This window comes from Chelonia mydas, chromosome 4, assembly GCF_015237465.2.
Source record: "Chelonia mydas isolate rCheMyd1 chromosome 4, rCheMyd1.pri.v2, whole genome shotgun sequence".
NCBI lineage: Eukaryota > Metazoa > Chordata > Testudines > Cheloniidae > Chelonia > Chelonia mydas.
The window spans coordinates 72,519,040-72,534,499 of NC_057852.1; the positions used below are offsets into that span (position 1 = coordinate 72,519,040).

The following is a 15,460-nucleotide window of genomic DNA, read 5'->3' on the forward strand; positions in this document are numbered from 1 at the left end:
CTCCTACGTCCTGGCAAACTGAGCTATAATCCTGGCATCTTTGGGTTAGGGTCCTGTACCCCTGGTCTTTTCAGCTGTTTGTGGTGTACTTTTAGATGATCAGCTAGCCAGACTCCCTAGTATATCTGGTTGAGCAGAGGGGAAATACTTGAGTATTTTGTCTAGCACATTGTGGAAGTGGTAGGCTTCCTACCCAGACCTGGATCTTCTGGGTTTTTTTTTATTTTTATATTTTTTATTTTTATTTTTGAAAGCTCTTTTAAGCTTATACGTTTGTCTCACCAATGCATTGTACTGTGTAGAACTTCAGCAAGCAGCTTGGACATCCAGTTATACACCGGTATATTTATAGAGTCTATCTGCTCTTTTTGGATGTCTGCCACACCCTATAACATGATTGGAGCTTGAACGTCTGTCTCTGCCCAGCTGGAAGGACATTCATGAGATGTTCTTTGTTCTTGAGATCTCAATATGAGAGGGAAGAATTGAGTTATCAGCAAGTTGTTGCAGATCAGTTTTTTAAAAGTCTGGAAATAGCTCACAGTTGTCTATGGTGAATGCAGTACTGTTTGTATGTGGAAATCGCTTCTGACCAAGTTGATCCCAGTGGAGTGTAGAAAGTAGTAGACTAAGCTACCTTACTTTAAGATAGTAATAGGAGGACAACTTGCAGTTTGGCAGTTACAAACGTATCTGTGGAACAAGACTGAGGCTGGATCTAGTCTTCCTTCTGAAACTGTACAGTTGTAAACCACCTGGAATACTTTTGTGTGTGGATGTGGAGCATGTTACAAATATTTTAGGTGAACAAAAGGTACTCACGTTTGTCTAGATCTAGAATATTTCTCTTGGTTCCACAACAGCGTACACAAGTAATTTATTGTTTATATTCTTTAAATTTAGTGGGTTTGTTTTTTTGAATGGTATGCTCTATTTTTACAACAGGAACCTCATTCGTCTCCAACAGTATAAGTTGTTGCGAAGAAATTAATATGATTAATATTTAAGATTTTTAATTGCCATATCTAAGATGACTATCTTTGTGGGTGTTTGTGAAGCATTTTCTCCAGCAAAGATATAATTGAAATATTCTATGTGAACACATTTTTGTTTCACAAATAGTTGCTCAGTGGTTCTTATGTTAAGGTTTCTCATTTGGGTAAGCACGAGAAAGTTCTTTGTAAGGATTGCTTACCTTTCTGTGCTTCACACATCACAAAGTAACCAAGTTAGCACAGTGACTTAGCATTCTATGTGTTTTTGATAGGCATGTAAACTTTAACTTAAATTCTATCTAACAAAAACCACAGTGTAGAATCAGACAAGATTAGAATAAAATTGCAATTATGTATACTTTTTTTAAACTATAGTTATAAGGCTTCACAAGTTCTAAGATTTACTATAGAAGAGGTAGTCAATAGGCGGACTGCAGGCCATATCCGGACCGTCAGACGCTTTTGAACGGACCACGGAATCTTTTTATTTACTACTTCTTATCATTATTGTTTTTTACTTCTCTGGAGTCTGGACTTCGATGATACCTTGACCAAGAAATCTGGATCTTGACAAAAAATAATTGACTACCCCTGCTATAGAATCTAGTCAACACAAATGCTTGTATATTCTGTCTTCTGTGGAAGTTATGAAAGATCACAGATCTAGCTTTTAGAGTTGGCAGGTTTTTATCAATGTACAGCATGGGAAGAGAGTGTAAGATGCAGACAGGTTTTGCTCAGATACCATGGTGATGGGCAACTATATAAAAACCTAGATAAGTTGCAGTGCCAACATTCTTCTTTAGCTGAAATGCTCTTAGGCCCAAATTCTGCTTTGATTTTACACCCTATACAATCCCACTGACTCTTATGATCTTGCATGTAATTGATGTCAGGGTTGAGTTTCTCTGAAGACTCAGGAGACTTCTAAATTCTGCTTTTATACTGGATCACATGATGATTAATCCGGTGATCTGCAGTCATACAAGTTATTTTTGGATTTTCACAGGTTACCCCCTTTCACCTTAGCTGAGGAGTTTGTTTTGTTTTATTTCTTTGAAATTAGTAGCCATCTACAATGAAATCTATTTCCAAATATCAGAGTTGTTAGATAGGTTGGTTCTCTCCTATGCCTGTTTTGAGCCTACCTCTTGAGTAGTCTTCCATATGCTTGTCATAGCTGTTTTTCTTGTGTTGCACTTTCTACAGAGTGCAGCGTGCTGATGGCCAAGTGAAATATACAAAAAATCCTAATCACTTGAATGTCAGTCTGGTAGTTCAGGCCTAACATTTCTGTGTGTCTGATCGTTTCGGTTATATGAGCGTCATTTCATTTCATTTTTTATCCCAGCAGCACCAGTCTCCTCTCTCGAACACAAAATGTACATTTAAAAAAGTTTTATGCAGCAATATTCAAACACAATGGAAAGTCCTTATTTTGATAGTTGCGGGGTTAAATGTTCCACTGCAATCTACATACTACAGCTCTGTACTAGTGAATAAAGACCAGAAAGTAAAACTTAAATAGTAACAGACTGGTGTAAGTTACTGTGCAAACAGAAAAAAATGCAAAATGAGAACATGCTGCATGAATAATGAAATGTAAATATGTTAATTAAAAAGAAAATTGTTAACATTTTTGATGGTAGAACAAGATCCTAACGGGAACAGGGTTAAGAAATTAAGTTTAAAACAAAGTGTCCTTTGTAAGTACAGCCACAGGCTAGCATAGATTTTTTTTTTTTATTAAAGTACGTTAATTTACTTTCTCCAGTCCTCTGTACTGTAAACAGAATAAATCTCTGACCATTTCCCCAGATTTGTCAAAATGCTACACCCTGACACCTCCCACCCAGTTTCAAGTTAATCTGGTACTATTGTTTTTTGCATGAACAAAGAGCTGGACTGTATGTGGCTTAGGCAAGTGTAGGAAAATTAAAACTTTTAATGTGTTAAATGCATGCTGAAGTGTGTAGTGAAGTGTCTTGACTCAGCAAGCTGATGATATCCTGAAGTGGTCTCTACGGACACCCAAATATCTGCTAGATATTCCTCTTAGTAATTCTCTCTTAACCAATTTGAGATAAATACCAGTGTCTTAAGGGTGAATCTATTTGTATACATTGTGAGTTTGTATACTTGGAGTTTGAGTGTACTAACTGACACACTTTTAATTTCTTCCTCTCAATTTACTCTCTTCTTTCATTTTTTACACATTCAAGAGTTTTATCTAGCTATACATTCTTTTCAGTTCACCTTGGTTTCTTTTGAATATCATCAACCTTTCCTCTATTTTTAAATAAAAGGCTCCTGTTTTTGTTTAAGATCAAATTAGTACTTTGGACATTATTTCAGAAGTCTCTAGGTAGTCTGTATTCTCAGACTGAGAATATATTCTGCTTTCATAGTTAGCATTTCTATTTTTGATATCTTTATTTGCAGCCATCAGATAAAGTCACATTTAGCCAATTGGCTAACTTTTCAGCCTTATGCAAGTCATGCCATTTTTTTAAATTTTTTTTTTAACCCTGGATGATTTATAAAAGTGCTTGTAAAAGAGAGTCTTCTAGTAGTGAGTAAAGCCACTTGTAGATGGCACAGGTTACTGTTGAATACCAGCAGCTCAGTGTTGCATCTCAGGTCTCATTTACAGTTAGGACATTGGGCTGTCGTTTTTGTTAATTTTGAGCTAAACAGTCCCCTTTTGTGGGGAAAAAATGTGAAGGAGAAAAACTAAGTAAAAATGACTCCTCAGTTTTAACTAGCTGAAATATTGATTCATATTCCCTTTAAGGGGATCAGGAAAACAGCATCAGAGAAGTGAGGGGCTTGTATTCATGTGGAGCCAGAGGATTAGCAGGGAATCCAGGCTCCCAACCCTACACCTCTTGGGGCATGCATTTGGAGAGCCTGAGTTCTGTGACCTAGCATTTTGGCTGTGCTTTCTTTTGACCACAACTCTGTGCTACTCTTCATCTGAGTGGCTGTCGGTTGTGGAGTTCTAATGCAACACTGACAATTGTTTTTACCATTCACAGAGACTGTTCTGATTTTTACCTGCCTTCTTATCAGTTCTGTAGAATAGGGAGAGAGGGTGCTGCAGAGGGGAGCTTACAATGTAGATTCTCCTCCCTTTCTTCTCAGGCTTTTCCTCCAATTTTCTCTCCTTTGAAGTGGAAGAGAAGAGAGAATTTCTCTGTTTTTGAGTAATGAGTCTTTCTCATTGCTGTGCCTTCCAAGTTTGGTGTGAACATTTTAAAAACGGTTCAAGTGACTGTGACAGTACATTGCTCTTTGGTTGAGGCAGGCCAGATTCATTGATCAGATGAATTGAACTCTTTTGTTGGGTGGTCATTCATTAAAAAATGAAAAGCTCTGAAGGTTCCTAACTAAGGTGGTATTATTGAGGGGTGACAGCCAAAAGTAGTCACTCAGTTAACACGTGTTTTGTTATTTTGGAATCTTACGTAACTGTTGCATCAAGGCAGGTCTATAACTGCTTGATTTGGGTTGGACTGTGGCATGCGCATTAGATAACATTCCCTCTTTTTATATGAACAACCATAAATAATTCCAGTAGAGTGCTTGCTACCTTACAACCAGCCTTCTTAAATCGCACTCACTCCATACCTCTTCTGAGTCTACTTACATTCCATATGTTTTTGTCATGCATACATAAATCTTTAGAGAAAACTTTAAACATAAACTTGGATTTAAATCATGCCTATTTATATTCTAGATCGTACTCCCCAAAGGTACAAAAAATATTTAGAATATTAGAAAAAGCATCAAGGAAATGCATCACAACACTATTTCTCACAAAAGAACCACCAATTACAATACGACTAAATGAAATACAAGATACGGAACATCTCTGCTGATAAACCAGAACTGATTTGAAGATTGCTGGGCTTCAGCCTGTGAACTCCTTCTAAAACACACTAAACACACCACTAACACTTTGAGCTGAATCTACTCTGTACTATATCTAGAAAGGTAGCTTTTTTCTTATTTATTGTACGTTCTGAATAAGTAACACCTATCTACTAACCAAATACACCTCTGCATTAAGGCCCTGATTCATAAAAACATGTAAGCATGTGCTTAAGTCTCAAAGTCAATGGGACGTAAGCATGTATGTTAAGCACATACTTTGGTATTTTATTGTATTATGGCCCAAATATTTGCATAGCCAACTGTACCAATGCTTTACAAAGTACTAGTTGACCTTTTAGTTTACAATGTAACAATATTGCAACATATTATTGTGGTATAATTTCACACAGTGTATCAATTTGGAATGAATTAGTCCAAAGGAAGAAGATATTCTTTCTACACTGGCAGAAGAAGCTACTGCTGTTAAAAGTGAGATTATCACTTCAACAGTCTCTGAATCCAAGTGCTTAAGTGACTTCCACCAGTTCACTGGTGTGACTTTCTTGAAAAAACGTCATCAGCAAACATATATTTATTGAATGGCTCACCCTTAGCGCTGAAGTTTATTATACTTGGCATTATGGAGAGATGATTGCTGGATGTCCATGTCATAACCAACTCCTCCTCTTCAGCAGTTAAGGTGTCACCCTGGTACCGAGTATTGAGAATATTTGCAAGAAAATGAGCTGGAGATAATGCTTGTCCCATTAATTTTTTTAATGCTTGTAATTTAACTCTGTCATTGAGATCTTAAAAAGAGAAATATGCACTCAGTTTCTTCCAAATTTCAACAGTGTCAGCAAAAAACAGCTATTTCCCTGCATTTTGTTCAAGGCTACAGAAATAGGCTTCCGGGTACTCAGCATGTGTTCAACATTTCTCTTAAGCCCGATGTTGAGAACTTTGGCTGTGACAGTGCCATCTATTTTTTCACAATTTTGTTCACAAACTGTTATCAGATTAGGCCAGTTCTTGATATAGTGCTCAAAACAGTCCACTGCTGAGTTCCATCACACGTCTTGTAGGAGAGTTAGCTTGGTTCCTCCCACTTTTTCAGAGCAGCTGCTGCAAAGTGGTTGTTACGGAAGTATTTTGCAATTTCAACAACATTAGCCTTTATTTCTGGAACACTGAAGTCTTTGGCTAAGACCTGTATCAAATGAGCACTGCAACCGTATGTTGTTAGCTTGGGACTCTCTTCTAAATAATTTCTTCTCATTTGGATACATTTGCAGCATTGTCTGTGACCAAGCTCCGTACTAGACATTTGAATTTTTTTCTGCAGTTTGTTATAGCTTTTACTGCTACTTCTTGTAAGTAGTCTGCTGTGTGCATTTCCTGATATATCAATTGTTTCTGTAATGAAGACATTCCCTTCTTTTGTCACATAAGCACATACAACAGGATCATTGTGGACACTGCTCCACCCATCAAGACTCAGGTTAACAGTTTTATCCTCTAGACCTTTTGCACACTGCTCAATTTCTCTTTCATACACTTCATCCAGCAATTTGCCTGCGACATCTGCTCTGTTGGGTGGACTGTATCCTTGTCTTAATGACTGAACTATGTTAATGAAGTGTGATTTCTCAATCACATGGAAAGGAGAGTTTCTTGCATAAACAAACCAGGCAATTTTTTCATCAATTACCTCTTTTTGTAATCTGCTGGTTCTTATCACAAACTTATCTATGGTTGTTTCTGGATGATGGATATTTTTGGCTACAGGTGATGTGCTATAGCTATGTGACATACATGACGTGACTGAAACACTTATCATTGGCAGATAACTCTGAAATGATGGTGATCTTGAAGATGGATAGTGTTCAGAATCCTGTATGTTGAGGATGGATTCTCCTACTCAAAATAAGTCAATGCAGTTATTTAATTATTATTACCATACTGCTCATTTAGTATTACTCATTGCATTCACTGACAGTACTACTTTAAAGGTGAAAGTGAAAAAGGAAGATCTGCTTATTTCAGCTATTTATTTTTTATCACAGCTGCATTAAAAATGATAGTACCATAGAGTAACAACTATACTTTCCCTCAAACATGAGAATTCAAGAATAGTCCTGAAGGAAGACAGGCAGTCCTTAAAGAAAGAAGTATGAAATAAGAAAGTTTACCAACCTGAAGATCCTGCATGTTCAGATATGTTCCTTTCCTCATCTTCAACGCAGCTTCCTCCTGAGAAGGAACACTTTTCGTGATGTTGCTTCATTTGGGCAACCAGGCTTTGCATTTCTTTGTTGCACTGTTTTCATTTCATTCCTGTCTTACCCCAGGTAGAGGAACTTCATTAAAATATTCCCAAACTGGGTCTCTTTTATGGCCTGCTGCCATTATAGGTTTTCCCTTCTAGTGAGAGAATGGTATGGTAGATCTCAAATCAATGAAGGCTACACTCAGAAAGACCTCAAGACTTCTGGAATATGCTGCCCAAACAGTTTCACTTTTGTTTTTACTGCCTATCCCTCTCTTCTCACATTTATCACCAGACTACTTCTCCTTGTCCAGATCTAGTCCGCCCCCAACAATCTTCTATTCATGAAACTGTGCACTTTTAGAGAGAGGTAAGGGACTGACTCTGTGTACACAAATTTGCAGAGGGACAATAGGGTTGAGGTCTATTATTTCTTACCTCTCTCTATTTTTTTTTATTTTATTTAAAAACATTTTGCTGTTAACAAGCATGTTATCTCTGGAGAAACAAATCTACAGTTTGAGAACTGCAAAACTAATCATCTCTGATAGTATCTTCTAGACTGAGCACTGAGTCACATTGGGTAGATAGAAAGATTAACCTAAATAATCTATACAGAAGACCCTGGAACCCATAAAATTGGGTCCCTAATCCATGAACTATTGGAACTCATTTACAAAACTCTTCTTAAACATTACATGAATATATTGTCTCATACTATAGCATTAGAATTTATAATCCCTATTCCATGATGAGAGATCTTTGAGCTATAATGTATCTTAATTAAAACGATCTTTAGAAAGGTTCTTTCCTCAAAATCCAATTTTTATCCACCCTGGTTGTAGTGTGCTTCTAAGTCTTAGACTGAATCAAGTAGATAAAGAATGTCCTGGACTGACAATAAATCATGTGGGAGTTTGGGAACTGCCTTAGGAAACAAGTGATGTACTTAATCTCTAATTACAGATTTGGCTATTAATTAGCTCAGCACCACTCAAATTGTTGCCCTCAAAATCTGGGATTTTAGTAGCGACTTTGGTAGGTGATGAGTCTTTTTTTTTAATTGCTAGAATGCAGTGAATATGAAGAGTATCATGTAGGTTCCCTCTACATCAATGCCTAGAACTTCTGTTTTACAAGGTGATAGGAATGAGTAAGATATTTTATACCATTGTTAACTAACTAAGGATTTTTTTTTTTTAAGTCTTATCACTTTTGGAGGCTTCTTCACTCTATAAACCAGTCCTTCATTGGTTATACACTGACATTTTCTTCTGTCTACAGTAGGACCTCCCTCTTGATTTCCAGTGGCAGTTGTGAGAGGATATTTTTCATGGTAGCTTTTACTCTTTTCACCAGTCCCCTCTGGTGTATGTATGTTTCTTGTTGTTGTTTTTATTTGTGTTTTGCTTTATTTTCTTTCATGGCAGCTTGTTACCTCCTTGCAAAATGTGCCCCAACACACCCATGCTGAGCTACTTCCCTGTTGTCTTGGCCTTGTAAGATTTCCTCAAAAGTATCAGTTATAGATGGAAGTGTAGATGTAGTAGTCTAATAACTTGTTTAAGCTACTTGGTTCATTAATAATTTCTACATGTATTAAAATAACCCTGGTGCAACAGACTCTTGTTCAAATTTTCTACTTTGTTTGCGAGCTGTTACGTTGGCTTAAATGCTTTCATCAGTGTTCTAGGAAAAATTAAACTTTACCGTTATTCCTGTTTTCTTCACAATTTGAAGAAATCTTAACAATAGGTCCTAAATAATGGCCTTTCTGGGATTTTCAGATGCACTCAACATTACCCTAATTGTACTCCCATTGAATTCAGGGGGAGCAAAGTTAGGTCAATGCTGAACACTTTTGAAAATCCTGCCCTTTGTATCTAGTGTAAACACTGAGCCCCTTTTAAAAGGTGCTATAGAATTGTAAAGCATTATTAAATAACTCAGTGTTCTTTACCAAACCATTTTATAAATGGGAGAAATTCAGCCAGAGAGAGTAAGTGGGATTTGTGGAAGTGCCTAAGAGAATTAGTAGAACTGGTCCTGTTAGAAGTCCCCAGTAACTCTCTCTCCAAGCATGTGGCAGTTGCTGGTAGAACCTAAAGTCCAATCTGTAAACAATACTTGCTTGCTACTACTGTTTAATTACTACTTTAGTACTGAGTATCAGCATATAAAGTTTAGGATTTAAAAAACTGAGTTCTATATTTATCATAGTTTGTAATGGTTTCCTGGTGTGTGTGTGTGTGTGTGTGTGTTTGTTTTTTGTTTTTTTTTAATATACATATAGGAGGACAAAGAAGCTAAGAATCCCGTGCCAGACAAAGGAAACCATGGACTAGCTCCAGGAAATGAGAGATTCAAACCTGTGGTACCCTGGCCTCATGTCGAAGGCATGGAAGTGGACTTAGAATCTATTCGAAGAAAAAATAAGGCCAAAAATGAACTAGAACATCATGTTGGTGATAACAATCAGCAGAACATCATGCAGAGGCAATATCTCACATTTAAGCCTCAAACATTTACATACCATGATCCTGTTTTACGACCTGCAATCCTTGGTAATTTTGAGCCCAAAGAACCTGAGCCTCATGGAGTTGCTGGTGGCCCTGGAGAGGAAGGCAAGCCATATGTATTAGGACCAGAATACAAAGAGTCCATTCAAGCCAGCATTAAAGAGTTTGGGTTTAATATGGTGGCAAGTGATATGATCTCACTAGATCGGAGCATTAATGACTTGCGTCAAGAAGAGTAAGCAGACTTCTAATTTTTTGTTCTTGTTTTGTTGTTGTTGAAGGATTGGATAAATTTTTTACATGTGTTTTAACCACATCTTTAAAACTACAGAATAGATGAAGCCAAATAAGATCTCTTGTGTTAGAAGACTTCCTGTTACATCATACCGAACACTTCCCTGTGTTCTTATTTTACTTAACCTTTTCTTGAATATTAATCTCAATTGATTGCCCTTCTGAAGTAGTCCATTCTCATGCCCGATCACTTGAATTAGGATGTCTTGGGTCAGCCACTTCTTTAATTACCCTCTTTTATTTTTAATCTCTCATCAAGATTTTTTAATATTGTAAATAAGCCTTTTTATGTCCTTTTAAAGTTTGCACAGAGCATTACAACACTTCCTCCTCCCATCACTCCGCAAGCCCTCTAAAGAGAGCTCTTTCTAACAGAAAACCAAAACTAAGAAATATATTCTTTCCCTTGCTATATGCACCTATAACACTGATAACCTGCCTACATCCACAGAACTATTTATCTGCCACAGAAGTGTTTAGAACTCAAAGCTGACATCAGCATAATCCTCCTAACCACTTTGCTTATTGCGTATTGTAGTGAAGGAAACTGCTCTAGAGATTTAAATTCCTTGCTCTGGCATGTAGGGGTTTTGGGGTGTATTTTGGTGGGGCTTGGGAGTTTTTAACAATTTCTTCCAATTACTGAACGGATAATCTTTCTAGCAGCTCGAGAAGGCTGGATTGTGTTCAGTCTTCACATTTTCTTATTAAATCTGTGTTAAGAAAAGGTCCTCTGAGTTCAATATATTGATCACTGCAAAATCATTTACCACTATTATCTCTCTTTTTTTTTTTCTCTGTTTGCTATGTGAAATATGGTACTTGTCTATCTCATTCCCTTGCCATCCCCATATGTGGAGCTGTACCAACCACAGGACTTGAAGCCAAGCTCTGGATTGTGTGTCTCCAGCTGTGGCATTTGAATCACTGGTTGAGTGATTGGTTACTGTAGTGCCACCCGTGTATTTTCTGATGAGTGTTTTCCACTCTAGGAGCTGGGACATAGTCAGCCATCTGCTAACCTGACTCATACTTTTACATCTTCTGTTGTTTGAATTTACTGCCTGCTGCATGCTTGTTAAAAAAGAAAAGAAACATATTCTGAATGAACTGCATAGAAACTACAACATTTTTTCCCCCATCTTCTTTTTTTTGTGCTGAGGGCCACAGATTCATTACAATGGGTACTTCTGCCTGCTTGCAGATTGGGGACGGTTCCCTGCAGTTGCCTCCACAGCGGCAAGCAGCTCAGCGAGACCTCTTTACCGCAGAGCTTTTCTGAGGAAATCTCCAAACGTTATTTCAAGTGTTTATAAGATCATCTGAAGAATTTGTTTAATTCCCAGATATGTCCCAGGGCTGCTTTTGATTTATGCAGGGAATGACCCATCAGTTTCATTTCACCTTCTGAGGTGTCTGCAGCAGCTGCTCCCCCTGCAGGCTTCAGGGAGAGAGCTCTACCAAGAAAAGCCAGAGGCGGAAGGAAGGGTCTGTATCTCCCCGCTCTCCCCCTGCCATTAATTGTCTTGCTGGGGAGCAAGAGTGTAGTTTCCCTTCACAGCCTAGGCTGGGTGGGGGTCACATTGGACTCTCTTCTCTGGGTCTGAAAGGATTTGAGCAGACTAGAAAAAAACTGGCATCAGGGAAAGCAGCTCCCGTCTCCATGAGGGGAGTGAAGCCAGAATGGCAGTGCACTTGAGTCCCAATAGCCCCCACCAACATCCACACCTTTGACTGCAGAGCTTGGTTAGCCCCCATCCACACACACACTTTCCTCTCCCTTCCCCACCCTGAGTCCCCTTGGATTGGGGATGGAGACACTGGATACCACACAGATGCTGCCAACACTTGAGAGTGCAGTAAGGAGCCTTTTGGTTCAGCTCTCTCTACTCTGCAGCCAACTTCATCCTCCCTCTGAAGCAGGATTATGGGGACAAAATCCCAAAGGGAGAAATAAAATGAGTAATAAAATCAGTGCTGGGTTCTCCTGCTCACCTCACAGAGTGCAGCATGGTCGATCAGTGCAGAAAAGACAGTCTATAGATGTGCTGATTCTTTTAGGCATGCAAACACGCAATCCCACAAAGGCAGTTCTTCCTTCTAAGGAGAGGGAGACCAACTGCCAAAATCAGAGTTTGAGAATCAAATAGTAAAATATATTTAAAATACAAAAAAAAGAAAGAATTGAGCCTCTTTCAGGCAAGACAGTGTTGAGTATTGTGCAACTTACATTTAGGAAGTCTATGGGGGCCTTAGACAAGCTATAGCTAGCTGTCCCTCCTCATGCACCCTGGAAAAATGTAATAGAGGGATTCGGGTTTCCCACTGTCCCCAGAAGATGTAGAAAGTATCTGGCTTGCATCCCCAGCTGTTGCTGTGGTTCAATATGCCCTAAGGTCCAGGCTGTTGTTCCCAACTTGAGTTGTAGATTGCCATGTATCACCACCACCTCCACTTCTTCCTCCCAGCTCATGCTATGGAGCAATCAGAGGGACAGCAGTCCAGATGTGAAAGAACTGGTAGGCTGTAAGCAGCTTCTTGACTCACCATTTCTTTCATTTTACTCTACTCTTTCACCAGCCTCCATTTTATAAGACCAGAAAGCTGCTTGGTTTGCACATATCAAAACTTAACCTGGTATCTGTACTGAAGAGAAATGCAACTATTTTTCCTGGTAGTCAGGGACTCAGTGTTTCTAACTGAGGGAGACTTTTACTTGAAAGAGTGGCCTACCCCCCTGGATCTTCACAGGCAATCAAGTCCAAGCATACATCAGTTCAGCCCCTCCTCTAGGAATGAAAACTCTCAGGTGACATCAGGCCAACAAAAAAACCCGAACTAATATGATCTGTCATCTGACAATCTTAGTCTTCCTCTTATTCTACTGGCAGGTGAAAAGTCCAGTTTAACTACTATGATAAACCAATGAAACACAGCCTTGAGTTCTTCCAGGAGGGTTTTACTATGGTGGTATGAGGGTCCAAACAAAAGGTCAAGACTCTGTGATATAACATTCTCAGCCTTTACAAGAAAAGGAAATTTAGCACAAATCCCAACATCAGATGCTTCCTTAGGGCATCAGCTTTATTCCTACTCCACAAGGTCATAGAGCACGACCTTGGAAATTCATTTTGCACTTTGCAGCAGTACTCAGATTGAACCCCTGCAGAAAGATTCCTTATACTTTCTATCCACTAATGTAGGCCTCCTGATGGCTCCTATCTCCAGATCAGATTGTGGGGGAGGGCCTTGAAATTGAGCTTTCTCTAATGAAAGCCAATATTATACTTTTAATTCTGGCAGTAGTCCTTTCAACAGTCATCACATCCATTCTCTACGCAAATTCAAGAAATAGTCCTCCTTCAATTAAGCATCAAAGTCAAGGCCTTATGAGAACTGACCATTTCAGGGCAGAGTAGTCATCTCTCCAGTATTGAAATCTGCTAGACAGCACATGGCTATCAATACATAAATTCACCAAATTCTGCATATTGATTATCCAGTCTTAACCAATGCCATTTACATTCTTTTGGCAGAAGTCTTCTCCGTGCCTTAGTGCATGAGAAGATGGATAAGATATTTATGGATAATCTACCTCATTTTGGATGTCCATGGTTAAAGGGTGATCCTGCTTCCCACTCTGAAGCCACGGTGCTCTGAAAATCCTATTGTAACGGATCTGTGTACTTTAGCATGAAGAGGAATTGGAAAATTTATCAGTGCTTCTCCTCAAAATTTCTTTCTTCAAGTAATAGGATCCACAGATCCAGTCCATCCTAAGTACAAATGGATCATCCAGAATAGTGACAGAAACTGATATCCAAGGATTTGGGTTTGTAGTCGTTAGATAGGATTTACCTTGCCCCACAGTAGGAGAAAATTGTTGTTGTGCTTTTTACCTAAAGTATATTTAATACAATCTGTAAGTTAGGAAGGTAGATTTGAACTATGCTGGCTGTGGAAGTTTTCTCAACTGGAGGGAACTTTTGAAGATGAGGCATTCTTGGGCTGCTAGTGCCTGACAGGTCTCTCCCGCCTCCACACTGAAAGCCGACTTAAATACCCATTGTCGCAGATCTGTGGACCTTACTACTCGAAGAAAGAAAATTTTCAGGTAAGAATGGATGAATTTTCCTATTACCTGAGTTAAGCAAACCATTGTTTCATCTTGCCTCACGTGGTGATTTTCTGTAAAATAGTAGATGCTTCTAAAACTACTCAGTATGTAGATGTGTCTCGTATGCAAAGCAAATGTGTGGTTTTTCTAGCTTTTTTTAGTATAAAGCACACTTTTTTTTTTTTTTTACTGTGCCTTAACCCCCAAGAAACCATTGAAATTGGAGCTGCATACTCTAGTTTTATTTCAAATTACCCACACAAACCTACATTAAAAACATTAAGCTTGCAAAATCATGCACTCAGAAGTTAGGACATGCCAGTATTAAGATTGCCTGGTCTTAGAATCATAGAATATCAGGGTTGGAAGGGACCTCAGGAGGTCATCTAGTCCAACCCCCTGCTCAAAGCAGGACCAATCCCCAATTTTTGCCCCAGATCCCTAAATGACCCCCTCAAAAAATAACTGATCCCAGTATGGATCCCTGGGAAACATCTCTCTCCATTCTGGAAACTGACTATTTATTCCTACACCCCTTGTTTCCCGTCTTTTAACCATGAGAGGACCTTTTTTCTTACCCTATGACTGCTTATTTTGCTTAAGAGCCTTTGGTGAGGGAACCTTAGGATCATAGAATATCAGGGTCTTGAGGGAGCATCCACCATTGCTCTGTGGGGATGGTGTATGCACAATCCTGTCAGTATAGGAGCTGAGGGAGGCTTAAGTATGCTTAGTGAGGATGGATTCTTCAGAGATTAAAGCAGCTAAAATCTAAGTAATATCTGCTGAGCATGTGCAAACTGCAATTTTTTTCCACAAAGGCTTATAATTTGGCCAAATATAGGTGGATTTTCATGGTGACCGCACCAGGCACATCTTTGACACAATTACTACAATCCCAGTGAAATTTCAAGTCCCTGCTCCCAAGCATTGGGGTGCTAGAGTTCTTAGAGAAAGTTGCCAGGATTTTTTTAATATGGGCAAAACGACGTATTTTTCCCTAACCTCGTTCTTTGAAATCGCTGAACTACGTTGGCTGAAAATTTCCAAAAAAAAAATTTGAAAGAGAAATATACCCAGCATGTAAAATTCCAACACAAACTGTTAGTTTGTGGAAGTTATTAACAATTGAACCCAAAAACTTATAATGAGCAGTGTCAGGCAAACTTAACAATAGGTGGTGCTAACAGTCCTGCATATAAAACTACACTGCAGAATGTATCCAAGACTGAAACAACAGGACTTTGACATTTCATATCCTTAAGAAAGCTGTGTACACACTGCATTAATTAAAGCAGTAATTTTACTGCTTGAAACTTTTACTCTTGTGATTGTCAGTGAGGTAACAAAGTTCTCCTATTAAAAAGACATATTTGATAGAATAACCTAA

At 38.6% G+C, this 15,460-nt stretch overlaps 1 protein-coding gene across 3 annotated transcripts in view; it reads left to right on the forward strand.

Moving 5' to 3' along the window:
- Nucleotides 1–15,460, forward strand: part of GALNT7 (polypeptide N-acetylgalactosaminyltransferase 7) — a 117,284-nt gene that overhangs the window by 43,458 nt on the left and 58,366 nt on the right. For all 3 annotated transcript variants that reach the window (XM_037897547.2, XM_037897546.2, XM_043545988.1), the window contains exon 2: nt 9,434–9,894. In XM_037897547.2, coding sequence (XP_037753475.1) covers nt 9,434–9,894 — 461 coding nt within the window. The remainder of the gene's footprint in view (nt 1–9,433; nt 9,895–15,460) is intronic.